Genomic DNA, 27,877 nt, shown 5'->3' with positions numbered 1-27,877 from the left:
CCTGCAGGTTATAGAGACCATGTATTGCTGTTTGCCCAAACTGGGGGTTTGTAAGTCAGGGACAGAAGCTGTCGCTGAAAACACAGTGAGAGTAAAAGAAGTATCATAAAGCTTGGGTGCCCTTTAACAGAATGGCCTATCAAATAATATTTGCTGCCAGGTAACGAGGATAATGTCATTCAATCTTGAAGTGGTTTGAATGAAGCTTGTATAAAAATGTAACTAAGTGAAATTATACTCTGTTTCCAAAGATAGTAGTTAGGTATATTGTTCAATAGTTTGGTCTCCATTATACTGTTGATAAATCTGGTGTTTGTCAAGATAATTTCATTGATTTATCTTGAAATTCTGTATTTTATTGTATTCAGTGTCATTATCATAGATGTTCCTAGCTTTGTTTCTATAGTGATTAAATCGCATATGGAGATATTTGTGGGGAGGTGTTTGTCTTTCATGTACATAGAAGCTCTTAAAAAAACAGGGAGATTTAGAATGTTCATTGAGGTATTAGTTTTTTTTGTTGTTGTTGTTTATAAGAATGAGAACAATGCATTTTACTTTCTTTATAGTTTGCTATACTTTGGGAATCACCAGATGTGTAAACTCAATTTTCTGTCTCATAAAACTTGTAACTCCACTTCTAGCACATCATTAGAGATCCTGAAGAGCTAAGAAAGGAACTTGAAAGGCAATTGGAAGCTTGGCAGACACAACAGCCTGGAACTCCAGAGGAGGTTCGTGATCTCATTTGAATATAAAACTGTCATAAGAATCCTTCATTGCATTATTTCATCTTCTTTTACTGCTAAAACATTGAGGAATCCAAGCAGGCTGGAATTTAAATACTCAAAATCACATTATATAGATACTATTTTTGTTGTTACATTTACCTTACTTTAAAAAACATATTATGTTATCCTTGAAGCAGGATGCTGTTTCAGATCTTGTTTTGAATGTGAATGCAGATTGTCATGTGAGGCACCCTCAGTTTTAGCTGATTGCTGCCTTCCCCTTGGTGCACTGTGGTTTGGTTTCTTTCTTCAGACAGTGCTCCCCCTCTTGTTTTGTTCTTTCATAATTCACTTTAATTTCCTTGTGTGATGTTGTAGGAGAAGGAGGCAGCACAGCTGTGGCAGAAGTATTTAGTACTGACAGCTCCTCTATCACAGCAGCTTTGTGAACAGCTGCGACTCATCCTGGAACCCACTCAGGCTGCCAAGTTGAAGTAAGTTGGGCCTTTCTGAGGCTTCTGATTTCTTCAAACTCGTGGGTTTGGGGCGCTTTAACCTCTGTAAAACTGCAGCATTATGTCATTCTTGCATTACAGTAATTATTCCTGTTTGCAAATGCCTTCAATTTCCTTGTACAGGAACATTAGGTTATTTTATGAAATGCAAACATGATAGAGTAGTTGGCACCCATCCTGAGGATATTGCCTTCTACTTTTTTTTTTCTCCTGTGCAACAGGTGATTAATGAACTTCACCATTTGAAGTTAAGTCAAAGATTATGTTAAATGTCAAAATGTTTTACGTTGTTTATAACATTAAATGATTTTTTTTAAAGAAATATAGACTTGTTTCAAACTGGTGGAATGTAAATTCAAGGTCTTCCTTCCATTTTAGGTACCTAGAAATAAACTTCTTTTAAAACACTGAATATCCATCTTACATTAAAAATATGGGGGATATTTTTATCTATAACGAAATATCAGTATTAAAACTACTCATATTGGATTTGTTGTATTTTTAAAAAAATTATTTGGTGTATATGCTGCATAGGCCATGGATTTCCAGAATGAGATATCTGCTGATAACCCCTGTCACTATGTCTTTTTTCTCAACTTTCAGAGGAGACTACAGAACTGGGAAAAGGCTGAACATGCGCAAAGTGATCCCGTACATTGCCAGTCAGTTCCGAAAGGACAAGATCTGGCTGCGAAGGACCAAGCCCAGCAAACGACAGTACCAGATCTGCCTGGCTATTGATGATTCCTCTAGTATGATTGACAATCACTCTAAACAGGTAAAATAAACCTTGGGAGGAGCATGGAGAAACCACCTGTCATTGATGTGTAGTTGCTGACTTGTTTCATATGGGGCTGGTGGCTGCTGGAAAGTCTGATAATTCCAAAACACCTATTTTTCCAGTCCATGTGCTTGAACTGTTGTCACTTCATGCCTGAGAGAATTAACATAAGATCAGTGAAAATTAGCTGAAAGGATGAGCTCTTAAGTTTGTTAGAGGTGTACATATCCACTGTAAAATTACTTTTTGTGGCCTACAAAAGTCTGAAACTTCCTTATCTGGCAGTTCATTGGAGCACTAAATATCCATTCATCATAGACCACTTGTAGGGTTTTTATTAATTAAAATGGTGTGTTTCCTTCTGAACAGTTATTTATTTATTTCATTAGCCTACCTAAAGTGGTGTGTCTAAATCAATCAGCTGAAGCCCTCAAGCAGAACTAGTGTATGTTTACTGCACTGTCTTACATAAGATAGGCAAAAGGACAGGCAGTCTCTTCAATTATCTTTCTAGATGATGAAAAATAATTTCAGTAACACTCTTCATATTTAATACTGGGCTTTGAGTAAAACATTGACTATGTTAATTTTTGATGCAACCTTTGTCTTTAATAGCTTGCATATGAATCCCTGGCAGTTATTGGAAATGCTCTGACTCTTCTAGAAGTGGGACAAATTGCTGTGTGTAGGTGAGTTTATTTGAAATCTTGACTTTTCTTCAGTACTTCAGAGCAGAATGTAAACACCAGTTTCATGCTGTAATTTTCTCCTGTTTTCTGAAGCTTTGGAGAGACTGTTCAGCTGTTGCACCCGTTCCACGAGCAGTTCAGTGACCAGTCAGGGACACGGATACTGCGTCTTTGCAAGTTTCAGCAGAAGAAAACAAAAATAGCCCAGGTACAGAAAAATGCCTCTAGGGCAACAGGTTTACCAGTCTCTTCCAGACAAGATATCAGCAGCTTCATGATCACTTTGTAACACTTACTAGTTTTCTTTGTATTTGAGAGTCTGATGGCAGGTTAGATAACAAAGAAATAAAATGGTAATAATTTTGTAACAGGAAGAGTGTTTTCTCACTTTTAGTTCTGATGTATACCACTTTTAAGCATTCACCTTTCTCTATATTAAGTCTTAAAAAGTATTTTGGGTACTGTTGATGTTCTTAATTTTAATAGGGAGTATAAGGCTAGATACGTCTGTTTCAAGCTGAAGCCAAAGAAGTTCAACCTAGAAACAGGATGTATATTTTCAGTGATGCCATTAATCTCATTAACAGTGTACTGTGTTGATGGCTTTGCTAGTATTGGGAAAAAATAAATTCTGTTTGAAGGCTCTCTGAAGATTCTTTAGTTCAAAAGTACTTAATAAATTTAAAGCTGAAGTTGATACAGAAAAATGCTAAGAATTGTACCTGTGTTACGTGTTCAGACTGTCTTAGCATTTAAAAGAGAGAAAGCTGTTCTTTAGAAATGTTTTCATTTTTAAGTTTGTTACTTTTATGGTGAGATAACTTGATTTTCTTACTTATTTCCTTTGCAGTTTCTAGAATCATCAGCAAATATGTTTGCTGCAGCACAGCAGTTGTCTCAAAATATTAATCCGGGTGAGTTTTTTTGTGTTACTGTGCTTGTTGCCATGGCAGCAGAATGCTCACTACAGTCCTGAAGTAGGATCCTGCCAGGAAGATTCCTAGGACTGAAACATCACTTGCATCAGGGCTTTGGGTTTTGGTTTGTCAAAAGCAATGCCTGGTTGAAATTTAGCTCAAAACCCAGGTGACACCTACTTCATATTTGTCAGTAAGTCACTAAAATTTTGTGTAAGACTTTTTAAAATGACACGCCTTACCTGTCTACCTCCTGATTGCAGACCGTGTTAAGGTGTAGACAGTGCCAGCTGGGAGCATTGTCCAGCTTCCTAAGGACCCTGACTCTCTAGACACTTCTGCTCCTGCTTGAGAGCTTGAGTTCTCTAGGTATCCAGAAGCACACTGCTCTAAGGAGGGAATTTGCCTCCTACCTGCCTTTCACTGTCCTGCAATTTTAGGTCATGGGCTGCTTTTCTTTCCAAGAAAAGCTGGAAGACTGCTTGCCTCATGTCTGCCCCATAGTTAGTCTAAAAGATTTCTTTGTGACAGTTAAAAGCTTGTCATGGTGGCACCGGTATTTTTTATAAGTTCTTGTTGTTGAAGTACTCCAAAGAACTGGACAGTCTGGGATTTATAATCCACAGCTCCTTTGCCACAGGGTGGCCAGGGTGTCACAATATTCTGAGGGGGAGCTGTATCCAGTTCTGTGTAAACCAGGTGGGGATGCAGCAGCAATCAGCTCCTTAGGATTAGGGAGCTGGCAAGAGAAAAGGCTGTAGGATCCATCACCTCTTTCTGTAAAAAGACAAAGCCCTGTCACATCTGGGGCCTGTCTGCAGAAGTTTGTTCTGCATCCCCCTGTAACAATTAGGGCTTGCATTCCTGACTGTAATTACTGTGATTTTATGTGTAATTAAATACATAACTTAAAATGTACCTCTAGAGGGATGTATCTGACTCTAGGGGCAACTTGGGTCAAGTAACATGTCTTCAGTAATGGTTGGTGCTGAGGAATTCAGCATGGGTGTGATGTCTGATGTTTCAGGAGGACTACTTCAGAATAATTGGACTGACTTGACAGAATTCTATTTGAGGAGTTAATATCCTTAGGAATACTCCTTTTTCCATTATACCCACAGGCCAAACAGCAAAATAGAGGTTTTTGTCTTTTAAACGTTTTACTCTGAATTTACTGGAGTTTTAAATGTGCTTTGTGCTCAGAAACAGCACAGCTGCTTTTGATTGTATCTGATGGAAGAGGCCTTTTCTTGGAAGGCAAGGAACGGGTGACAGCAGCAGTTCAAGCAGCTCGGAGTGCCAATATCTTTGCTATTTTTGTAGTGTTGGACAACCCTAATTCCCGGGTAAGTGAACAAGGGAGAAGTATTCAACTGCAGTGAATGAGAAACTGATACAAATCCTTTTCTTGTCTTTTATAGTGCCATACAGCTACCTTATCTTTTGTAGAGGTCAGAGATATTGAACCCAAGTGCAGTTTTCCACGTCTGTCAGATCTACCATTTCTTCCTACTGTGCTTTTTATCTTTTGTGTTAAAAAAAAAAAACAACTCTGCTTCCATGCCACAGAAAGGCTAAGAGCTCCCGTCTTCAAACAGAATGCTCGTAGCTCTTGGCCACCAGGGAAGCAGCTGGCAGGTTGACAGATTTGGAGTTTCAGAGATGCTTTGTTCCATCTCAGCTCTGATTCAGCTTGATAATTTCTGACAGCAGTCCCCAATTGACATGACAGCTGGAGCCAGTATGAGATTAAACATTAGACAGAAGGCAGTGTGTGAGAGTTATTTAGTCCCTCAGTTGGGAAAGCTGAGTCCTGCATCTGGTAATGGGGGAAGAAAACTTGAGATATCTTGGATGGGAAGCTGAAATAAATGAGAGTGTTTCAGGAAGGCTCTGTAGTGCAGTAAGAGAGCAAACAAGCCTGATAGACAATTATGTGGTAAAGACTCTAATTTTGTTGTTTGTGTTTTCTTCTGTATCTTTATTTTTGCATACAAAACTCATCTGCTATATTTAGTGTTGAAAAACTAACAGTTCTCCTGCTGACAAACAGCTGAAAGGTTCTGATGAAACCTGGTAGTATCAAGCGAAAATTCTGGGTGTCTTTTATAAGCTTTTTCTCCTGGGGAAAAAAAAGGTGTTTTCTGTAACCTTTATTAATTTCTCAGCTGCTACACTGAGCAACTAAGAAGTTACAAGAAGCACAGCTGGAGTTTAATCTGATTTTTGTCTTCGTAGTATTTGCTGAAATACTGTGAAGTTGCTAAAGAATCTTTTGTTAGAGCACTGCACAAATATGAATTGAACTCAGCACTAAAGAGATTACAGACTCTTATGGGAAGGCATCAAATTAATGAAACTAAAGTGCCAACAGTAAACTCAAATTGTAATATGCTAAGAAAAGACAATTTATTTACAGAATTTGGTATTGCAGAAGCTTAAGCTTAGTCCCTTCTAGCCTATAATTCATGGATTAGTACACTTTTATCTAAAAGGGCAAAAGAATTTAACTGATTAATGCTCAGCTTCTGATCTGATTTACCACTGAACACTTAGAGCTTTTAATCTTAAAAGTATTTTATTAACTTTTAATCTAAAGGGGGAGAATTATAAGTACTTAGAAAATAGGGTAAATTCTATCAGTGATCATAGAATATGTGTGTCATTTAGTAGTAACATCAGCACTTTTTTTTACAGGATTCTATTTTGGACATTAAAGTACCTATATTCAAAGGACCTGGAGAATTGCCTGAAATCAGGTCTTACATGGAAGAATTCCCATTCCCGTTCTACATGATCCTTAGAGATGTGAACGCGCTCCCAGAAACTCTGAGTGATGCCCTCAGACAGTGGTTTGAGCTGGTGACTGCCTCCGACACTCTTTAGGCTTTGTAGACAAGGTCAGAACCCGATTGCTGCTGCTGAACTGCTGAAATACAAGAAACTGCATTTCATGGGAGGGCTCATAAAGCTCTTCCTGAGTGGGATTGTCCTGCGGGAGCTGCCCTGGGGCAGAGACTGTGTAAGAAGAGAATGGTTTGGGTGCATCCTTCCCAAGGTGTCAGAGGACAATTATGCAATGGTGAGACTGTCTCCTGCTATTCCCACAAGAAATGTAAAACTTGTCTCAAATTCTCTTGTAATAACTTATTACCTTTAAAAAAAATTTGTAGTATTAATAGCGGTAATATTATTCCTGCTGCTCCCTCCCTGCCATAAGTAAAACCAGTCTTGTTCCTAGGAAGGCATTTCTGCATTAGAATTTGAGGTGTCTCACAAATAAAGCGTTTTCAGCATCGCCCATGTGGAGGTGCCTCTGGGAACGAAGGAGTGGGGGAGCAGGAGAAGCAGATGATTTTAATCAGTCAACCAAAAAAAAAAAAAGTACTTGAATACTTGAAACTATTCTGCGGTTTTAACACATCCTTTTTAATTATTGCCGATTTTTGCCTGACGATAGCAGCAGGGAGTTTTCTTAATCACGCCATACGCTGATCCCTGCCTTACCACTTTACACTGTGAAGTTTGCCCCATCCGAGGCAGGCGTTGGGGATGTTTCATAAATCACGGACGTGATTTTTCATTGCAAAGGCTATGCATCTTGTATCGTCTATACTAATAAAAAGAGGTACCACTCTTTGTAATTACGACGTCTGCGCCTTGAATTGATCAAAGCTGAAACAACCCGGCCCGGCCGTGAGTGCTGCGGTGACGCAGGAAATGGCGGCCTCGGCCCCGCCCGCGCGGGGCGGGCTCGGCGGCCCCGTGGCGGGGCAGGGAGTGGGGCGGAGCCGTGTCATGGCCGCCGGGCGGCTCCCGCCGGCCGCGCTCACCCTCAAACAGGTACGGGGCACGGGGGTCGGGCAAGCTGCGTCCTGTACAAACGATGGGGAACTCGGTGGTTGTTTAAATACCCCTCAAAGCAAAGCGCCGAGGGCGCAGCTCGCAGCAGTGCCCTGGGGCGGCGGGCAGACTTCCCTCTCTCCTTGGCAGTTCCTGAGGCGGCAGCAGGTCCTTCAGTTGTACCGCAAGATCCTGCGGGCTATCCGGGAGGTCCCTGCTGAGCAGGATCGCCGCTACTTAAAGGACTGGGCCAGGGAGGAATTCAAGAGAAATAAGGATGCTACAGAAGAGGTGAGGATTGGGACCCCGCCACTCTGATCGACTGGCCTCGGGCATGGTCACTGCACTGTCCTGTCGTGTGTCTTGGGGTTTGTTTGTAGGTGTCACTTCCGGACTGGTGAAAAGTCTCCTGTTACTATTTCCACATTTATGCGAAGAAATAATCCAGCATCTCTAAATATTATTTCCCCTCTTAACGGTAGTAATGTTTCTATAATTTCCAGACAATAATCTGGAGTGAAACCCTGATCAACAAATACTGTACTTACTCAAATCACAGATCAGGAAAACCGTATATATATGGTAACTAACACAAACTTAGTAACAGTTAAGCTTTTTATAGATTTTTTTTAAACTTTAATTTCACCTATATTCAAGCAGAATACAATCAGATGGGATGGTTAAGGATGTGAAGCAAGTGTGAAATGCAGAAACCTTCGCATTTCTATTGCATATCCTGTCTTCTGCTTTGTCATTCATTCCCTGTTCTAACCAGCATCCAAGGAATTGGTGGCTGAATTATGCAGACAAAGCCTTAGAGGCCTTAGATAATGTTGATAGAAACCCACACCTGCTGTGTAAAACCCATCTCCATAATGCTCGTGTGCTGGTCTCACTACTGGCTTGCAAAGGCAATACACACAGGCATAAAGAAAACATTATTAGGGGTTTGAATCCTACTAAAAACTGAGTTTTAAAGCAAAGCCACAACCAAGTACATTGGTAAGGAACTGGAGAAAATTAATCCTTTTATTTACCTGGTTTTTAACCATCACAGTGTTATGTCACACAAAGTAGTAAATGACAGTAGTGCCAGTAAGAGTTGTATGTTATTGAATGTATTTTAATGCATTAAAAGTCTGCATGCTTGTGTAAAACCCATGCTGTGTACAGACATACAGTTCACTAGATTCCATTCTGTTTTACAGGATGCAATCAGGATGATGATTACTCAAGGCAACATGCAACTTCAGGAACTTCAGAGAACACTTAAGCTGGCAAAATCCTGATCTTCATTTTGTTGACAGTTTAATTTTTATTTATTGCAAAATAGGCACAGTGTTTTTTCCAGAATGTGGTTACAATGGCAGCCTTTGCTGGCAACCTGGTAATGTTTGAAGGAGGAATCTATCACAGTGGGGGTTTTGGTTTTCCCCCTTACCCAATCCATTTCTCAGTTTTGCTACCCTGGACATTATAGAACTGCATGGATGATGTAATGTGCTGCAGGAAAAGCAGAAAGCACCAAAATTACAGTTAAACAGCATTAACTGCCAGTGCAATGGAAAATAAATAAATGCCAGATTATTTTGTCTGCTTTTTTACTGTGGAAGGTGTAATTGGTAATATTCACAGTGACAGCTGGTCATGTACTGTACCTAGGATTTTCACCAAAATTTATGATGAAAAAAAGAATTTGGGATATATTGGCCCAGAACAAACAAATATTAAAAAACGTTTTGTGTGTAGATGTTGATTTTCAGTAGCTGAATAAAACTTAAAAAGGAGAGGTCTTTATTTATGAAAATGGGAGGTTTTAGCCTCAGAGATGTTTATTACCAGATACCTTTAAACTAGTATTTAAAAGTCAATATATAAATAAAAATTACAGGTAGAAAATACTAACTGCAAAAGCTGTGGTTTGTTTATTCAAATGTTATACTACTTCACTTCTAGTTTTTAGTTTGCAACTATTTTCACTTTCCTTGTGCTGTGGTGTATCTTTTTTTTCAATTTAATTTTAAAATGCCTGGATGAGCTGGGGATTTTCTCCACATAGCTAGACAGGCAGCAGCAGATTGATGCCTAACTATTTTAATTTGTGATCCAAGACATGCAGGATCTCTTCCCTCTTCTGCTCTGCTACTGTAGTTCCCTTGGGGAGCGCCCCTGTTTCAAAGGTGGTTTTCTGCAGAATTCCTGAGCTGCACAGACTGGCAGCAAATCTGGTAAACAGGTATCACCACTGGCACCAGGGAAGGGACAGGACAGAATTCCAGGCTACAGGAGGAATGACCCCAGTTGAGAGCAGGAGCTGTGGTTCAGATCTGTATAGACTGAAGCCTCTGAGCTTCAATCAGTCAGTGGAAAAATACATATCTAAAAACGCTTCATTAAAAATTTACATTTTATTAACATTTTCTGGTAGAACAGACTTGACAGAACATTTTTATGTTGGGGATTTATTTTTCACATTAAGAGAAAGTGCTGCTTACAAAGGTATTTTGACTAAACAGCCATAACCCAATATTGGCTGTTACCATAGTAGCCTTCCATTCCCCTTCAGCCAGTGCTTGGATTTCTGTTCCTTAATCAGGAGGCTGTACCCTGCTGCCTCACCATGGTCCTTTCCTTTCAGAGCCCAGAGCATACATTACCCCTTTGACTCCCAGTTTGTACATTCCCAGGTTGTGGGCATGTAATCCAGAGTAAGGACTGACAGACAGGACCCTGGACAGATGCTGACCTCTTGAGTGCTGCTGCCCTTCATCTCCACTGCTCTGTGGGCTTGCCAAGTATAAAACTGCCAGCCAGAAGCCTTAAAGAGTCCTAAAAAGTACAGCCTGCAAGGGTAAGTAAACTTACCTGAAGAGACAGATAGGTTGATCACACCTGTTTTATAAAATCCTTCACAGTTTTGAAGAAGGGAGGGGTATAGAAAGGAATTACCAGAAAATGCTTCTCTTTCTTTTACCATACACTCACTGGCTTCAGAGAACCTCTAAAATCAGTAACCTGCAGCCTGGTTACTGCCTTAGATTACTTGGTAATTACTTGGATTTACTTAAATTACTTGGACTTAGGAGTGTGGTCCAGTGTGGTCTGTATGGGAAGTCGAGTTAAAGCCACAGCCTGTCCCTTGAGCTTGGGGAAGCTCAGGAGTGTGTGTGATCTGTGCACAACTCAGCCCTGTAACTTCTGAAAGGGACACCTGCACCAGCCAGCAGACAGCACTCAGTCCCTGCAGCTTCCCTCTGCACAGATGGCAGATTCCACTTCTGTGTTTTATAACCACAAACAAAAAGCTTAGAAGTTAAAGTCTAAAATTCTGCTCCCCCTTCAGAGTCAAGTGAGGAGACTGTTAGTTTTCTGTGGCTAGAAAATGTTACACCACACATTTCTGAGCAACACTTACTTTAATTGCTTGGCAAGACATTAACTTCATCCAGGTGATACAAAACTTCAATAGCATGCTTCTGCATTCCTACTGTAGCTCAAATAAAACTGTAAACATACCAAAGTGTCTATGTTAGACTACAGAAGTCAGAGCAAGAAAACTAGTATTTCCATAGCTGCATATACACTTCTCCTGTCATGATAGTGCATTATTAGGAACTTTAAAAATATTGTTATATAATATTACTTTTTTGCTTTATACATCTGCTAAGAAGACAAAAGCTTAATTACTAATTAGTGAATGGCATTCTTCAACACTGTAAAGTATTTTGTATTGATTTTAGAGCTTCTTAGTACAGAAAAAAAGTATTTTTCTCCTTGGCATAACAGTACCATCCTGTATTGGAACTGATTTTGAACAGTTGTTCTATCATGATCTGGAAAGTAAACTTATATTTCTAGCAGGATCTGATGGAGCCTTCTCAGATGTGTAAGGAGGAAACCCTAAAGGGATGCAGATGCAATAGTTAAGAGTACCTTGAAATTATCTGGAGTCTGTCAGCATGGACAACATTGGTCAATGAAAGTTCTGATTTTATAACAAAACACAGTTATAAAACTTTTTAGATGTTGAGTGCTGTTTTGTGGGACTGTTTGTTCTAAAACCTGTAGACTCATTAGGGCCTGGTCTCCTTTTTAGGGACAGAGGGGAAAAAACAGAGGAGGAATCATTCAGAGGAAAAAAGGTAGACAGTCTGGGCAAGGTGCCTGGGAAAAAATCCTGACTGCAGAAAAATAAAATTTGAATACAGGAAGCCAAGCTTTCACTTCCTTAGATAAAGGACTTTTTCAAGCTTCTTCAATAGTAGACAATTTAGCCATTTCCTGATTGAAGGAAAAAATATTTATATAAAACATTCAAGCTAAAAAACAGACCACGGTTACAGTAAAATACTTGTCATCCATGCCCTAAACAAAAGTTCTCAGTCAGATTACTGGAATAGGGCCCCAACAATAGTGCAATCACAAGGAGCTCTGCAAGCAGGACAACATTTAAAAAAAGACAAATTAGATTTAGCATTTGTTTTAATCATGGCAAACCAAGAGAAAAGCAAAGTGGTAGCTGAAGCTTCTGTATCTATTGGGATGATTTGCCCTAGCATCTCCCTCCATGGTTGCCTGCCCTCTCCCAGCTGGAAGCCTGCATCCGTCAGCTACCATCAGCTTGTACCTGGAGTGGGTTCTTTATCTTCTCTCCACTGACTAGAGAGAGGCCCTGGGCATATCTAAAATAGAATCAATAGCCCTTCATCGCTAAATAATTCTGTCAAAAACTTTCAAACATCCTGGATTTATTTCACTACTGGTAACACAACATGTTTACATGTAGCATACAGTAGAACCCTCTAGTCTGTGTGGAAGTAAGGGAATTCCCTTTTCAGAAGCAGTTTTGGTTGCTAATGCAGTTTGGTTTCAAGCAGCATCTGGAAACTGAGAGTGCAATATTGACAGACTCTTGGAAATAACAAAGAAAGATTAATCTGCAGCATCTCTTCGTTATCAATATAGTTTGCATATGAACTCTCCTCAGTTATGGAGTTTCCAAAGTTATTTCTACTCCTGAAATAGTGTGTTGTGTTTGGATGTAACAGGCACTACAAATATCTATCAATATTCCCAATTCCCATACAGCAGGTTCCAAAATGAGTCCTGTTGCTTGATTAGCTGCCTGGCAGATGCTAGCTCTCTTTCTGCACCTTAGTCCTTAATTTGCTCAGCTCCTCTTCTAAGCATTTGATGTGCTCCTTGAGCGCAGCTTTGTCCTGCTGCGCTCTCTGGTTGGCTTGGCACCGGGCCTCTTCTATCTTGCGCTCGTACCACTTCTCCATCTGCGTGGAGACGGCCTCGAAGAAGTACTGGGTGATCTCCAGGGCCTGGGAGGTGTCTCTGAGCGGAGGGGCAGGCGGGCCCGAGGGCTGCTGCTCCTGGCCCTGCTGTGCCCCACCGTGGTGCACAGCTTTGTGCCTCGACTGCCCACTTTTGCTGGACTTTTTTGTCTGAGTTCCTTTGTCAAGGAAGTAGCCGCTCTGTGGTTCAGTCTTTGCAGGTTCAGTCACTGGCTGCAAAGCAGCTTGAACTTTAACATGTCTTAATTTGGAGCCCGAAAGCTCGGAGGAGGGCAGCTCCTGCTGGAACCTGTGGAACGTGCTGGCACTCACAGCTTTGTCCTTTGGCCTGACATCTTGAGCAGGGGCAGAAGAAGAAACTGGTCCACCAGCCGCTACCTGTTGCTCTGTACCTACAGAACAAATTATAGACAATATATTAAGAAAAGCTCTGGGCATTTATTTTAGCACTCAGAAGACCTCGTTGTTTGATGAATGGTAGGGTTTTGTGTGTACTTTGTACAGGCTTATATTAGTTTATCACATCTTCACAGTCAGGTGATGTAACAGAAAGTCATTAGAGGATGGACAACAGGCAAAGGACATAAATATTAGCCAAAAATTCTTCACTGTGAGGCACTGGCACAGGTTACCCAGAGAAGTTGTGGTTGCCTCAATGCTCAGAAGTGTGCAAGGCCAGGCTGGATGTGGCTCTGAGCAACCTGGTACAGTGAAAAGTGTCCCTACCCATGGCAGGGGGGTTAGAACGAGATTATCTTTAGGGCCCTTTCCAATCCAAACCTTTCTGTGACTTCATCAGAAGGACATGTAACAACTATCAATCTAGATTTCCAAAGTAGGTTATGTCTGCTGATATTTATGAACTCTCTGCTTCTACAAAACTTGAAGTCCCAGTAATTTTGGAAAGGTCACACATTTCTATGCTTTTGAACTGTTCCAATACAGAATAGATCACGCTGAAGCACCACAAGATCTCTTACATGCCTTTCTATTTGATGGGGCATCCATGCCTGTTCACTTTGCTTGGTGTTTGGGGGACATACAGATTGTATCTTACAGAAGCCAGGGCTCAGCATTCTACTTGGCTGTGGACACCTGGCTGTTCTTCTTTTTTTTTTTTTTCCTTCAGAAGCTTCCAGGGCCAAGAGTTATTCAGAGCACCAAAGGACTTTTGCTTCAAAGACATAGCAGAAGCATCAGGAACAGTGAGTGGAATTCCACCCAGCCACCTCTTAAAATATTCCCAGTGGCTGCCCTGAAGTGTATTCAAATCCCAAGCCATCAGGCATATGGAGGGGGGAAAGCACACCACCAGAATTATTATTAATAATACAAGTACCCCTCAGTAAATGAGCTCGCCCTTAAAGGGATATGACAGCTAAGTACCTGACGTGGTTGTACCCAGTGCTCCATCTTGTTTAATGCAAAAGTGTTGCCCAAAGCTTTGTTCTGGCATCTGGACTCTGCTCCTTCCCCCATCTTCCAAGAGGCTATTTGGAAGTGTGATATAGGAATGCTGGTGGGAGCCCTCTGACTGCAGCACAGGCTGGTTGGCTTTACAGTCCTTGGCACTGTTGGGGTTGTTGTCAGTATCCAGGGTCTCAGTGAGAGACTCACAAGTGGACAAAGTTGATTTTGGTCTTGATGACCTGGAATCTCCAGAAAGCTTGAGCTCCAGATTCTGAATCTTCAACAAGCACCAGGTCTTCAGCTCATCAACCAAGGAAATCTATCAGAAAGAGACTGTAAATTACATAATCCTATTATGACATCCTGTGGTTTCTGGGCTGCTGACGACATGTGGCAGGGACACAGAGAAGCAAGCTGGGTATCTGTGGGCTTAGACTCCCTATTCAGATGGGCATGCTGCCACTGGGAATATTCAAAGGACTGCAGATCAAAAAAGGTGGAGAACTATGCTAAGCTAGTGAGCTTATGAAAGGCAGTCTCTTTAGTCCAAGCTACCATCTCTTAGATATGAATATTCTACTTCCAGTTCAACTTTGAGTACTCTATCAGGGATGATGTGTTTAATCATACAGTCAATGGTACTTTCTAAGTGCAAGGAACACCACGTGATCATTTTTTAAGAGTGAAATTCAAATTAGACACTTCTGGGGGACAACTTTATACAATTACCAACCTCTGCTTCTCTGTTCATTCAGTCATAAAGCTGAGTCCTCCACTAAATGATAAATCAGTAACAGCTTTCAAATTACACAGATGCTTAATAAGTGTCAGCTGCAGATGCATTGAAGTAATTTAAAATAGGAGTAGCTCTTTTCACCCTGTTGTTCATATGACATCATGAATTTAGGTCAGGCCCTCCTAGGCACAATGATATTTAGTCAGTGTGTTCAGTAAAGCCCAATTCTATTTTTTCAGGTGTTTCATGTAGACCTAACTGAGCAGAAACAGCTGATATCACTTAATTCAGCAGAGTGATGTATCACTCCAGCATCATGTGTCTTAAATGGAGATTACAAGGAGATGGAGCACAAGCCTAGATGTTCAGAAGCCAATACATGTCTCTTATAAAACAAAAATTAAAGCTGCGTTAGTTTGGAGAAGAGTGTTTGGTGGACATTAGACCCAAGTATCCTGATCAGTAACCTATGCAAGGATTATCACAGCTGTCAGTCTTTTTACATGGATTTGGAATGGTCTTACAAACACTCATGACATTTTCCTAGCACAAAGTGTATTTCTCAATTCTTGGAAGAATACCAATAATAAGAAAATGAACTTTATTTTAAAGTCATCTGTTTGAGTGGAGAAACACAAATTTCTCAGCAGGTTTTAAATGGTGAGTTTTTGCAGGAGCTGGATCTCTATGGGAGCAGTTGTTCTTGTCCTGCTGGTTGAACAAGCATACCAAAAAGGACTTTCCTATTGACAGTAATACACAGCTTGGAGATGGTGCTGTGTTGCTAACATCAGAGGAAAGAACTTCAGCCTTTTAATACATGGGAGGGAAAAAGATCAGATACAGAAGAAGGGAGAGATTCTCAGGGCCCACAACCAAACAGATGAGAAGGAAAAGGAACAACACAGATCTTTGTCTTTTTTACTATTTGGATATGTTCCTGCATATGTCCTCTAATGAAGCAAAAGCTGCAAGCACAACTGTGAAAAATTTAGTGCTGGAAATTTTTGCAAATCACTATGTTAGAAAAATGGTATTTTGTTGTAGATCCCACACTAGCGATGCACCAAATTAAATTACAGCAGTGGGACTGGATTTCACGTTCCTCATTTCTAATGCAAAAACATCATAAATTTGGTTTAGTGACTAAGATGGTAGGTAGGAATAATTTGGTCTTTGAAGCTCTTTTACCTGTTTTAACAGACGTGACACATCTCTGATATTTTCTGCGTGCTGGAATGAAACTCCTGAGCTGACCTGCCAGGGCATGGACTAAGAGGGAGTGGCTGTTTCAAGCCCTACCTGCCGCTTCTCCCCCTCACTCTTCTCCAGCTCCGTGTGCTGCTGCAGGCGGTGAAGGCACTCTGTCCTCTCTGCCGACAGCCGCTCGGCCATCAGCTTGTCCAGAACTCGGAGCTGTGGGGAAAACACTGTGCAGCTGAGATCATCGTGTTACAAACCAAACTCCCACCTGTGAACTCTGTAAATCAAACTACCGTCTGTCTTTCAGTCTTGGTTTCTAGAAATGCTGCCAACTACAACTAGATTTAGCTTGCAAAGAGGCTCAATCACAAAATTACCAATGAATAACTATTAAATTAAAAATAAAAAGTAATTTAGAGGATCTTGAATCTCAATGCATACATAATTCAGCAAGAGGGATTTTGACAATTATGAACTGACTAGTCATAGGACTGCCTTCTTTCTGTCTTAATGGCTCAAGCCCTTAAGATTTGTTGTCTAAAGAAGCACCAGAAGCTGCTTAACACATTAAATGTGTTTTTCCCTAGTTTGCAAGATCAGTCCCAGTGGAATGTCACAGTTCCCTGAACTTGAGTATTAGAGTTCAGGTTTGCTTTTACAACACAAGAAGCAAAAAATGGATCATTACAATGAAAATATTAATGAAGTTTGGGATATGTTTCTAAATCATATAGGCAAGCAGAACTTCGGGTCATATTCTTACTTGATGCTGAGTTTTGCTTTCCATCTGGCCCAGCTTAATATTCATTTTATCTTGTACTGTCCCAAGCTCAGCTTTTATCTCTTCCACTGTTGCATCCAGCTGATTCTCCAGTTTATTTATCAGGGGCTCACAACGACATCCATTTATGGGTGCCTGAAAGGAGTGATGATGATACATTTACTTGCTACACCCCACCACCCTCTTAGCACACTTGGAACATTATCACAGCCTCCTTCAGTCAGTCCTGGGTTCTTCTATCCCATGTACTATATCTCACCCTCCTGACAGTATCTTACAGCAGCTCAGCAGATGGGCTGTTAGTTGAAAAAGCACAGCCTACACATGGATTGATCTGGTGTGTATGGACACACCCTAACACAGCAGCGTTGATTTCACTGGGGCTACAAGCAGCACTGAGGTCAGAGCCTGTGTGCTGGCTGAGGGAATACATCACAGGCCTATACCTTGTGTCTCAATGCTGTAATTCTCAATTATAAAAAAAAATCGGATTTTGTGGATGTGTGTGTGTTGTGTGCATTTGCTTTTAAACATAAGAGCAGTCCTGTGCTCTGTCCTTTTTCTCTACTGGATGGCAAGCCCTCTCTGCTTCTGTTTGCCCTCACCCTCCTGGCATTCAGCTGCCCCTTCCCTGCTGGGCACTCCTCTGCCTGCCTTTGACTCATGTGACACCATCCCATGGCCCCTCTGCAAGGGAAGCTGCAATGACCACATTTAAATCTCTCTGGGAGATGGTCACAAAAGGCCAGCAGGACAAGCAAGGACAGCTAAACCTCATCAGCTTCCTCTGCAGTGCAAAGGCAGAAAGTGGCTCCTTCAGGGGCTATGCCAGTAGCCCAAAGCAGCTGCTCTGAAATCTGTCTGCAGAGGAGCCTCCCTCTCTTCTTTAGCCCCACAGCAATGTTTCATAAATTGGGGGTTATTCCCTTGACAGGGAAAGGTGGGTGGTTTGCTGAGTACTAATGAAAGCTTCAGAAGTACATGTACTTCAGAAATTATGTTTGCTACTCATGGCCTCAGGGCATCAAAGAAGACAGACAAGCAAAAAGGAATGTCATGTATTTCAGGAAATACTGTATGGGAGTCTAGCACTGTTAAGCCAATCTTTGTGAACAAATGAGATTTGTATACAAGTCCTGTCTGCTTTCTGCACCTCTCTACTCCCCAAGTCCTTCTGCACCTCTCTGCTCTTTTATCCCTTTAATGTATGAAAGGTCCCCCAGCCTTCCTGATGTCTGCTATAGGATAATTCCATAGTGCCCCTGTCTGGAAATTTCTCAAACATTACATGGAGAGGTTGGAAAGCAGTAAACAGCCACTAAAACCCTAGAAGTCTGACTTCAATGGTCTTCAGAATCAGCTGAAATTCTGAACTACAGGAAGGGACTTGCAAGAGCTGATGGATGGATGTGAGAAGCTAAGGAAATGAAAGGATAGACCTTCCAGGAGTACAGGAGGGTAATATTAAAAAAACAACAATACAGATATCTACAGTGTCTACAGGATAATTTAATATCTGTTCCTATGCTTTCTTATAAATATCTACTGGTAATTAATTGTGTAATAAAGTGACTAAAATATTATTCTCCAAACCGGAATAAATGCATGTGGCCTCGTAGCTCCGGGTTTATTTGTTTACCAGTTTCTATAGAAATACTGCCCCCAGTAAACACAGAATACCTGAAGACATGTTGCAAAATGCTGAAAGAACTGGAACTAAATCTATGGAGCTTACTCAGCCTCTCGGTTTAGGTAGTAAGCTTTTGGTGCTCACACACCGCTTTTCCTTGGAAAATCTCTTTCTCCTGTTGGAATTCTTAATATTCCAAAGTATATAATGAAAGTTCTCATGTCATTTCCAATTACTGTTCACCCCTTATCTTTGCAGACCAAAACTACTTAAGTATGTCTTCTTTAACAGGCACAAAACCAGCTTATTGTTTGCCAGATTTCAGGCCAAAATGCAGATGAAGCCCAAGCAAGGAAAACCAATGCCAAGCCGTGATTTCATGCCCCTGAGAGTGCAGTTAGTGGAGCATATTTTCTATCCATTACCTGTGTCCCAGCTCCACAGGTGCTCGCGGTGTGTCCCTCTGTGAGGGCAGTGGCTCACCTGCATCACCTTCCCGTCCTTCCCTCGGTACAGCGTGTAGAGCTGGTAGGCTCGGACCTCGTGGGGAGGGGGTGGAGAGGAGCAGTGGTGTTTGCTTCTGCGCTTAGGCACGATCTTCTGAGGCTGAGGGAGTGCCTGCTGGTCAGCTGGGGAGATGGGGTCTGAGAGTGCTGAAACCTGTGTAACATACACACAATGTTTTGACTATATGAGCACCTTGGTAAACTATTCCTAGTGGGAATGGGACAAATTTATTGTGACAATCACAGCAAAAATTACTTTTATCTGAAGATTATCTCTGCCCCAGGAGCATGGTGGGGCTGCTGCCCCAACACACCAAAGGGACCCACATCACTTCTGTACAGCTATCCCTTCTTTCTCTCTGCTGTTTTAAATCTACTGATACCTTTTCCTTTGGCTTTTTCTTTTTGCTCTTTTTCCCTTTGGGATCTGGTGAGGCTGACCGGGGTTTATCCTTCAGATTGTTCTTCCTCTCTGGGGGCTGGTCGCTGCTTGGTGTGTCGTCAGCAGCTGAGACACTGCCCTGCTTGAAGCAAAGACAGGAAGTTCAGAGCAGTTGTAGAGATGGGGAAAAGGAGCCTCTTCTTCGATTGCCTAGCTTTAAGCTGCTCTGCACATGTGAGTGGGAAATGCTTTAGCAGCAGAGCATGACAAACTGCTTCAGGCAGCTGCTGTGGCCATGCACAGTGACGGCTCCAAACAGACTGTGTCCTTAATGGGTTTTGGTGACAGTCCCTCCTTACAGCAGATCCAGCTGGTAATGCCAGGCTGTACCTTGCTCTGTACCACTTCATCGCGTGGCACTGACTGAGCCCTCCTTTCCTCCTTCAGTCTCTCTCTCTTCTTCCTCAGGCTTCTCCCACGGTTAAAACGCGAGACCTGAAGACAGACCACACTGTTACTCAGTGATGTCACGCTCTTTCCTACCACAGAAGACAAATAACAGAGCAGATCTTTTCCTTTTCTGAAAGGCAACGGATAAAGGAGAGTGCACTGCCAGATGGACACTGATGAGCCAAGCAACATGGGTGTTTATGGCTGTGAAAACACACCAGCACAGAACTCAGTCTCTTGGGGCACTCTGCTGTCCCCTAGAAGGGTGAGCACCTTCTCTGCTGTCCTTGGGCTGGTTCCCAAGCCAAGCCCAGCCCTTTTCATGCAGAGGTGACAAGGAGAAGGGCAAGGATTGTGCCTGGTCTCATGCCCTCCTGCCTTCTGGCCGAAAGAGCATTGCAGCATTTCACACACTGCTGTGAAGTATAAACAGGCCATAAACATTTTGTCCCCATTGCAAAGCATCCTCCAGTGCTAACCACCCCTCTGGGGATGGGCTATGCCTGAGGCAGGCAGCAGAGAGACACAACTCAGGAGCTTCAGGGTACAGGGCAACTTTCTAACCCCTGGGCCACTGCAGGGAACAAGTGCCTCTGAACAAGTGGCACCCTTTGCCAGTCAGGACACAGAGACAGACCTCTGACAGCACTTCATGCTGAGGCTTAATCTGCACACCTTGCTCGCTTTGGGGGCTGAAAGGCTCTATGTCAATAGAACCTGAGCCCAGCCCACCATGCCAGCAGAAATGTAGTAACCTTTCACAGCAGAAGACAAGGAGCAGGGGATGCAGCCTCCCAAGATGAAGTGGCCTCAGTTCCATGTGTATGTGTGTGTTGGGGAGAAATGTGTAATGTACCTGTGATGCTTTAGTGAGCAGGAGTGCAACCTCGGGGTTATTGTGCTGTCTGGCAACCTCTAGAGGGGTCTGGCCTGCCTGAGAGAAAAAAGAAAACAGCATTTCCTTCAAAACACAAGCTACTGGAAACATGAAATTTCTCCAACCAAGTTCAGTGTATACTCTGTGCACAAGAGCAAAGTGACCAATTGCATTAATTTATCCAGATATAATTCAACACTTCACAACCAATGAGGAATGTTGAAGAGACTCTACATTAATATAAAATACCAGAGAAACTCTGTGTCCTGCTTACATTGTTGACAACAGATGCATCAGCCCCTGCCTCCAGCAAGAGCTTCACCACCTTCTTGTGATTTAGAGCAGCAGCTACATGGAGTGCAGTATCCCCTGCCTGCAAGTCAGAAAGCAGAAAACAAACTTGTGACACTAGTCCTTGAGTCTCACCCTACAAAATTCACACCTTCCTAAAAGATGCTCAGAGATGAAAAAAACCTACACTTACTGATGCAACAACTAAGCTTAAATAAGGCCTGGTCAATAAAAAAATGACTGACTGGGGAGGAAGATGACAGGAGGGGGTAAAGTGCTACTTCAGCCTGGGTTTGAGAAATGCAGCTGGGGCTCTCGGGATCTGATTTATCTAAATCAAGTGACACATGATGCAGCTTGGAGACAGCCCAGCTCTACCTCCAGTAAATGGATACGACATCTGAGGGTAGAACAAGTTTTCCCACTACAACCTTCTCTTCTTTTTCCCCCCCCAGGTTTGATTATTTAATGTGCAGGTGGTGATGTATCAAATACTCAGGTAAGTACTGGCAGCGAGATGGTTGGCATGCTCTTCCCAGGTTTCCTCAGGAAGAACAGATTTTGGATCAGAGCCAGGAGGCAGTCTGGGTCCAGCACTAACACACTGCCCTGCCCTTGTCCTGGTGCAGTGAGGTGAAGACAGCCCGGATCAGATTTGGGCACTGGTAACAGAGCCAGCAACTGTTCAAGTGGGACTGGACACATGTGTACAATGCCTTCCTGTCCCCCTGGTCTTGCATTTGGCCTTCATAAAATCAGATTTCCTCAGGACTAGTGCCTGTTGCTAACTTAGACAAGGTGTACTCCTAAATCAAATCATTCTATGGGCAAATATGGAACAACTTCAGGTAGTGCTGGGGAATGAGGGAAAGGGATGTCTCTCTGGGCCAGGTTCACACCAGTTGATCTTAATATTCAGTAGCTCATTTTGCAAGTTAAAAAACTCATTTCCAAATAAAATTACACAGTAAATTTCATATGCTGAAACCTATTTTGTTTGCTGTAATATCTCATAGTGAAGAAAGAACATTAAATGTACAGTTCAGAAAAGATCTTTATGATCCTCAATTACACCTCGAAGATTTCCCAGGAACATGAGAAAATATGGTTAAGCACCACATAATATGTTTATTTAGCAGATTTAAAACGTTTTAATGTACCAATTTCATTCCCTTCTACTACCCAATTAGGCTATGCTATAGGTACAGCAATCAGTTACCTCCCTATAAAACAACTATGGATGATTAATCCTAGGCTGGACTGATCATTACTTTGAATTTAGAGCACGCTTTGTCTTCACTTTTATGTCCTCTTAATTCCCCCTACTGCAAACTGCAGCAAAGAAAAGTATTCCAGAGGAATTTGCACTTTAGCAGCATCTAAATGTCAGTGAGTTGTGCTTCACAATGTCTCTGTAATGGCTATAAGATCATTAAATCACCTCATAAATAAGCAATGCTTTAAAGAAATAATGCAAATGCGATGGCAAAATAATAAACCACTGATATGCCATTACTTTAAGGCTATTCTTAAAAGCTTGGTGGTACAGTGGAACACACAGAGTGAAGCAGGATTACTTGGGTAGGAATTCCTCTTCCCAACAACTGGCCATATGCAAAGGGCACAGAGTCACAATGAGGTTCATGCACTGACCTGGTTCTTTTCATGGACAGAACAGAAAGCACTGAGCAGCACCCTAATGATGGGCAAGTGATTATAACGAGCAGCCACATGCAGACAGGTATCTCCTGCCTGCAAACAGAAACAAAGCTCTGAGCATGTAATCACTGTGAGAAAGCCTGTACTCGTCATGATGTTCAGGGATGAAATAATCCTATTAAATCAGAAAGAGCAGTAAACACCACACACCTCCACAGAACAGCAATGCTGTCTTCTCTGCAGTACAAAATCTGCTATCATGGGTGGGAAAGTTTAGCAAGAGCTGGGGTCAGTAGAGGTGAGATCATAAATTCTTTAACCACTGATGGGAAATACTGGAAAAATAAAATGCTATTTTACTGGCACTACAAACCCTGAGTTAGTTATATTTTCCCATTAAATCTGTTCTTCTGAACCACAACCCAATGCAATTTGGAATCTCCACTTAGGGTTCCACATAATGTAGAAAACATGAGTGGCAGCATTCCCGTGAAGGGTGGCACTTGTGCAGCCGAGCCCAGGAGCTGCACAAAACCCCACAGGTTTCCATTTCTCTGCCTGCTTTGTTATCAAGCAGGGCAAAAATATCTGGCTGCCTTTTGTAGATTGTTTTTTTCTTTATCTATCATGCCAGAATCATTACAAAATAGGAGGAAAGCTGTCTGAAACTGAAGCCAACTTGAATCTACCTCCTCATTTGAGAGATGGACACACAGTATATATGATCTGCAGATCTGAAGCCTTTCACCACTGTCTGTGCAACAGCAAAACCCCATTTGGCTCCTTCTCTCCTTGCTCAAGAGATGGGTACAAGTAGTGCATCACTCAATCCTACCAGAAGTATTCCTGTGCATGGTGAATACAATGGTTGTGTAGTGCGGTTTTTTCAATATAATTTATAATAAAAATCGTTGCTTAAAGCCTTTCTGAGTATTTCTACAAGTTAAAGCAATATACCTAAAACAAAGTCACACAAAAATGTTATTTCCAAAACTCACATTATTTTTGAGGTCTGCTCGAGATCCTCCAAGTAACAAAACACGAGTACTCTGGGAATGGCTATTCTGGCAAGCCAGGTGAAGAGGTGTGTTACCTGCCTTAGAGAAATACAGGAAAATATAAAAGCCATATTTAGATATTGGACGTAAGCATTAAAATATAAAACCACACAGATCTTTGCACAAGAACATCCACCCAAGGGTGGGAAGCTGTTGTTTTGAGACGAATGAACCTGGAGACTGAAATCTCCACTCCAATGGCTTACCTGGGATATAATAAAGGCAGAAATAGGACAGTATAATGATATCTGCATTGGGCAAATCTATTTACAGGAAGAAAGAACTCTAGAAACTGTCTCATTTATGAGTCTCAAACAGCAGTGTTAAATATTTAATTTGAAGAACTGTAATTCTTGTGTTTCAGTTTTCCCCCATGCACAGACACAAAAAACCAAATTGCCAATTGGGACCTTTGATCCCAGCCACGACTGTAGCAGGGTATTGAGCAGACTCCTGTCACAACTCCTGTCTCCTTACAATTGTAATACAAACCAGGTTGAAGTCTGGCTGGGTCTGTAGGTGCTCTCATTGGGCAGGATACAGATTTTAGGCTATCAAGAAGCTTTGATGTTCAAGAGGAATACCAGTCTCCAGCCAAGATGGAAAGGGAGGGCAAAAAGCTACCCAAGCTGCAGAGAATCACATGCTATGGTTCCTCAAAGAAGAAAATGTGCAGAAGTGGACAGAAATCAAAGAAGCACTGGATTGTGTATTATCTTTCTAACACAGTGAACTATTTTGTTTGTCTAACAAGTTTTTCTCGCATCATTTGGTTTTTGTTGGTCTGAAAACATTCAGGGTTTTTGGCTCTTGGGAGCTAGAAATTAAATCACCTCAGGTAAAAAGGTTTACCAGGCTTACTACGCTGTCTGTTCACCTTGATTTTGTCTTTTGATTTGTCCCTCTTGCTTTCACGACACAGATCAAAGCTGCAGCGTTTGAATTACAAAAGCCAACTCTTAGATGTGGTCTTAGGTCTTCACTTCCATATTATAGACCTGAATACGACTGTGTGTCAGGCTCTAAGCTGTGGCAGACAAGAACATTTCTCTTCTCAGCTAAATTGTGTTTAAGTGTCAATTTTTTCCCTCACAGGTTTATCTCTGAAAAGCCTCTGCAATGCCTTTATCATTTACTGTTTGGCAGGTTGGCCCTGGTGGGAAGGCAGAGGTCCTGTGCAGCAGGTGAGGACTTCAGTTCTGGAAGAATGGCAGCACCAGGGGTCAGAGCTCAGAGTGGCTCATCTGGCTCATCACTTGTGGGGTGACAAATCTCTCACCAATTTCTGAGAGGGAGAGAAGCTCCAAGTTGTACCAGTCCGGGAATCTTCATTGGAATGTATGGACTAATGAAGAATCTAAAAATAAGGCTACAACTGATCTCACTGGATGATCTATCAAAGCAGAAAAGGTTTTATTAAGCCAACTTAAATGAAAATAAACTGCACCTCCAGGGTGACTACTGTGCAGGAGAAATACAGCCACCCAAAACACAGTGTCAAATCCTTCCCATCTTCTGGTGCTTCACAGGTTTGGCAAATCTAGCAGCCCATATCTGTCCCATCCATCCAAAATCACACAATACCCAGGTGTAAGTGAACAGCCTGTGGGATGCTCCTGCCCATGGCACTCAACTCTGGCTGCCAGAAAAGCTGACAGAATGATAATGCCTTGTCATCAGTAACACAAAATGCTGAGAGAACAGAGAAACCATTTTGGGATTAAGTGGATTTAAACTTTAATTTTTATTGAAAACAAAAGCGGTAAAAGCACGTGCAAGCATGCATGGTTCCCACATTTTTCAGCGGCTCCTGAGAATATATCTTGTCCATTAGAAACCACCCAAAGAGTAAAAAGCAAAGGGCAAGACATCAAAGACTAGCACAGGAGCTGCTCAGGCAGTATTTAAGTTTGCCAGTCATATTTCAGCCATCAACCCTGCTGAGCTGTTTTGTGCACATACTTTCCCAGAGAGGCTGCCTCCAGCTGACATAAACTGGATTGTAAGCTAAATCTTCTCATTCCCTAAGGCACCCAAGCATGCAGGATAACCAGACTTGCATCTCAAGCTCACACCTTTGTACAGAAGTGTGTGTGTATACATAGACAAGTGTACCCAGGGACAGGAGCAAAATGGTTCACAAGGCTTACAGTCAAGCATGAGAGAAGTTTTCTAAAGTACCCTTGATAAAAATCTAGGTGGACATTACAGCAAAAGTAATTACAGTAAATAAAAATTGGTAGTTGAAATAATACAAAAGAAGGAATACACATAAAATAATATCGAAGAAATTGCAGACCACAAAGTCACAACTGTGCAAATATATGCTTCTATAGTGCCTATACACACATGCACATACAGAAACACTATGCCCAAGCAACGTGCCTTTTTACTCTAAACCTTAGACTTTAACCAGCTGTCTCCTTTCTTTCCCAGCCCCCTTTCAGTTGTTGTTTTAGAGACACATTTACCAAAAATGCTCAGAGATCCCCTAAAGCAATCCCAAAGCCCTCTCCCTGTCACACAGGGCCCTGTGCCAGCCGTGTGACCTGACCAACCCAGCAGCACAGCTGTCCAAACCCTGACTCTGCTCACACCACAGGCTGCTACCACCATTTCCTGGACTATTCTATTAACTTCTGAATTACTGAATTGAAGTGCCCCTCAGTTATAACAATTAGAGTGGAACTAAAACCCTTTACTTTGTTATTCTTTCCTCTAAATGGCTCTCAAGGTATTATAAATACCAAAAGGAACATAATCCAGGTTCATTACAAGATTCTGGGAAGAGACTATGCTAATATATTAGGAAAAAGTTAGTAACAAAAGACACTTTTTTTTTGTTTCCCCCTGTGGCTTACATTCCTTTGGCTGTTTAATTTCTGGAAAAAAAGAGATTTTCAATACTTTTTCTTATTAGTACAATTCATTTCCATTTTAAATCACACCAATCACAATGAATCTCCTCAGTATAAATTAGAGCACCATGGAGATTTCCACAGGAATGGCAGTGTTCCTCAGCTGTAATTAATGTATCATTCAACGCGTTATTGAGTTTCTCCTGCGTCAGCTGTCAAAATATGAATTTCCTAATGCCTGTGGATGAACCATCCAGGCATGATAAATGAAAAGAAAAAGAAGAAAAAAGTCCCACTAAGAGCTGGTCCCCCACCTGCTGAGAAATGGCAGGGCCAGAAATCTCCCGTTCTGAGAATCAGCCACTTTAGACAGAACTGAAAGCTCCTCCTCTATGGGTCTCACCTTGTTCTTGGCAAGAACGTTGGCTCCTGCTTTAACAAGCACTTTGGCAGACTGACTGAATCCATGCCAACAAGCTTCATGAAGAGCAGTGTTCCCATCCTGAGGAGCACATACCCAAGAGGAGAATGTTAGGGGCTATATAACCAACCTACTCTCTTAAAAGTATTTTCATTTCCTACTAGCTTACTTTCTATTTTATTCTTATAAGATGGTAAAAACATTGCTATTTGTCTGGAACTTGAAATTAGTTATATTTACTCCTAAATTAAACTTACAGCCTGGGATTCTGAAGTTTCTGGGATAATCATGGGAACTGTGCAGTCTTTTGCATAGGGTGTAGTATGGTTGTGCATTCCTTTAATTCATTCATCCCTTAATGAGCTGAGAACAGACTCTTAAACCAAAAACTATCAGCCTAGTATAGAAGCATAACTAAACCAGTAATTTGTATTAAAGAGATGGTACAGCTTTTTTTTTCAATGTAATTGTTCCAATTACTCCTGAAGCATCAGACACTTACTAAGGAGTATAAACTATAACCTTCTCTCTGAGACCTGAACACTACTGACTGCCAAAGCTGCCATTCCACAGGGCTTTTGTATTGTCTGTTACCTTGTCTTGTCTGTCCAGAGCACAGCCCTCTTGAATCAGAGTTGCTATTATATCAGTGTTCCCTACAACAGCAGCTCGGTGCAGTGCGGTCTGGTCACCCTGCAAAAAGAAGCACATTTGTAATTGGTACAATTCCCACCTCATTTTGACTTAATGCAAATGCAGACAACACACACAGGGGCTGCATCTTCGACACACATACTGTTTAAATCCAAGCTGCCTTTGAAAACAGTCCCCCTAAA

General features: G+C 41.8%; 3 protein-coding genes across 11 annotated transcripts in view; 2 read left to right on the top strand and 1 right to left on the bottom strand.

Moving 5' to 3' along the window:
• Window positions 1-7,270, top strand: part of MDN1 (midasin AAA ATPase 1) — a 92,314-nt gene extending 85,044 nt beyond the window's left edge. For all 3 annotated transcript variants that reach the window (XM_030945989.1, XM_030945988.1, XM_030945986.1), the window contains exons 95-102: window positions 645-734; window positions 1,110-1,225; window positions 1,850-2,024; window positions 2,643-2,716; window positions 2,810-2,924; window positions 3,567-3,630; window positions 4,837-4,979; window positions 6,331-7,270. In XM_030945989.1, coding sequence (XP_030801849.1) covers window positions 645-734; window positions 1,110-1,225; window positions 1,850-2,024; window positions 2,643-2,716; window positions 2,810-2,924; window positions 3,567-3,630; window positions 4,837-4,979; window positions 6,331-6,519 — 966 coding nt within the window. In that variant the 3' untranslated portion in view covers window positions 6,520-7,270. The remainder of the gene's footprint in view (window positions 1-644; window positions 735-1,109; window positions 1,226-1,849; window positions 2,025-2,642; window positions 2,717-2,809; window positions 2,925-3,566; window positions 3,631-4,836; window positions 4,980-6,330) is intronic.
• Window positions 7,264-9,389, top strand: LYRM2 (LYR motif containing 2). Of its 2 annotated transcripts, XM_030945998.1 has the most exons (3): window positions 7,268-7,476; window positions 7,627-7,767; window positions 8,685-9,389. In XM_030945998.1, exons 1-3 carry the CDS (start codon window positions 7,354-7,356, stop codon window positions 8,763-8,765), a joined length of 345 nt encoding a protein of 114 aa, XP_030801858.1. In that variant the 5' UTR covers window positions 7,268-7,353; the 3' UTR covers window positions 8,766-9,389. The 2 variants fall into 2 exon arrangements, with proteins under 2 accessions (XP_030801857.1, XP_030801858.1); XM_030945997.1 differs by having other exon boundaries at window positions 7,264-7,767.
• A 99-nt stretch (window positions 9,390-9,488) lies between these two features.
• ANKRD6 (ankyrin repeat domain 6) overlaps window positions 9,489-27,877 on the bottom strand; it is a 93,405-nt gene continuing 75,016 nt past the window's right edge. For 3 of the 6 annotated variants that reach the window (XM_030945991.1, XM_030945990.1, XM_030945992.1), the window contains 13 exons: window positions 27,636-27,734; window positions 27,024-27,122; window positions 23,703-23,801; window positions 22,699-22,797; window positions 21,029-21,127; window positions 20,734-20,811; window positions 19,818-19,922; window positions 19,429-19,569; window positions 19,023-19,199; window positions 16,892-17,044; window positions 16,228-16,341; window positions 14,166-14,508; window positions 9,489-13,171 (listed from right to left, as the gene is read on the bottom strand). In XM_030945991.1, the coding sequence (XP_030801851.1) occupies window positions 12,612-13,171; window positions 14,166-14,508; window positions 16,228-16,341; window positions 16,892-17,044; window positions 19,023-19,199; window positions 19,429-19,569; window positions 19,818-19,922; window positions 20,734-20,811; window positions 21,029-21,127; window positions 22,699-22,797; window positions 23,703-23,801; window positions 27,024-27,122; window positions 27,636-27,734 (2,166 nt within the window). In that variant the 3' untranslated portion in view covers window positions 9,489-12,611. The remainder of the gene's footprint in view (window positions 13,172-14,165; window positions 14,509-16,227; window positions 16,342-16,891; window positions 17,045-19,022; window positions 19,200-19,428; window positions 19,570-19,817; window positions 19,923-20,733; window positions 20,812-21,028; window positions 21,128-22,698; window positions 22,798-23,702; window positions 23,802-27,023; window positions 27,123-27,635; window positions 27,735-27,877) is intronic. The other 3 variants (XM_030945993.1, XM_030945994.1, XM_030945995.1) reach the window with 3 other exon arrangements.

This window comes from Camarhynchus parvulus, chromosome 3 (genome assembly GCF_901933205.1).
Source record: "Camarhynchus parvulus chromosome 3, STF_HiC, whole genome shotgun sequence".
Lineage (NCBI taxonomy): Eukaryota > Metazoa > Chordata > Aves > Passeriformes > Thraupidae > Camarhynchus > Camarhynchus parvulus.
This window is presented reverse-complemented; position numbering and strand designations above follow the sequence as displayed.

What these genes read in the sequence shown, in the direction of transcription:
- LYRM2 (XM_030945997.1), top strand. Translation starts at nt 7,354, where the DNA reads ATGGCGGCCTCGGCCCCGCCCGCGCGGGGCGGGCTCGGCGGCCCCGTG. An exon ending in ATAAGGATGCTACAGAAGAG is followed by an intron (nt 7,768 to 8,684) that starts GTGAGGATTGGG and finishes TCTGTTTTACAG; the next exon opens with GATGCAATCAGGATGATGAT.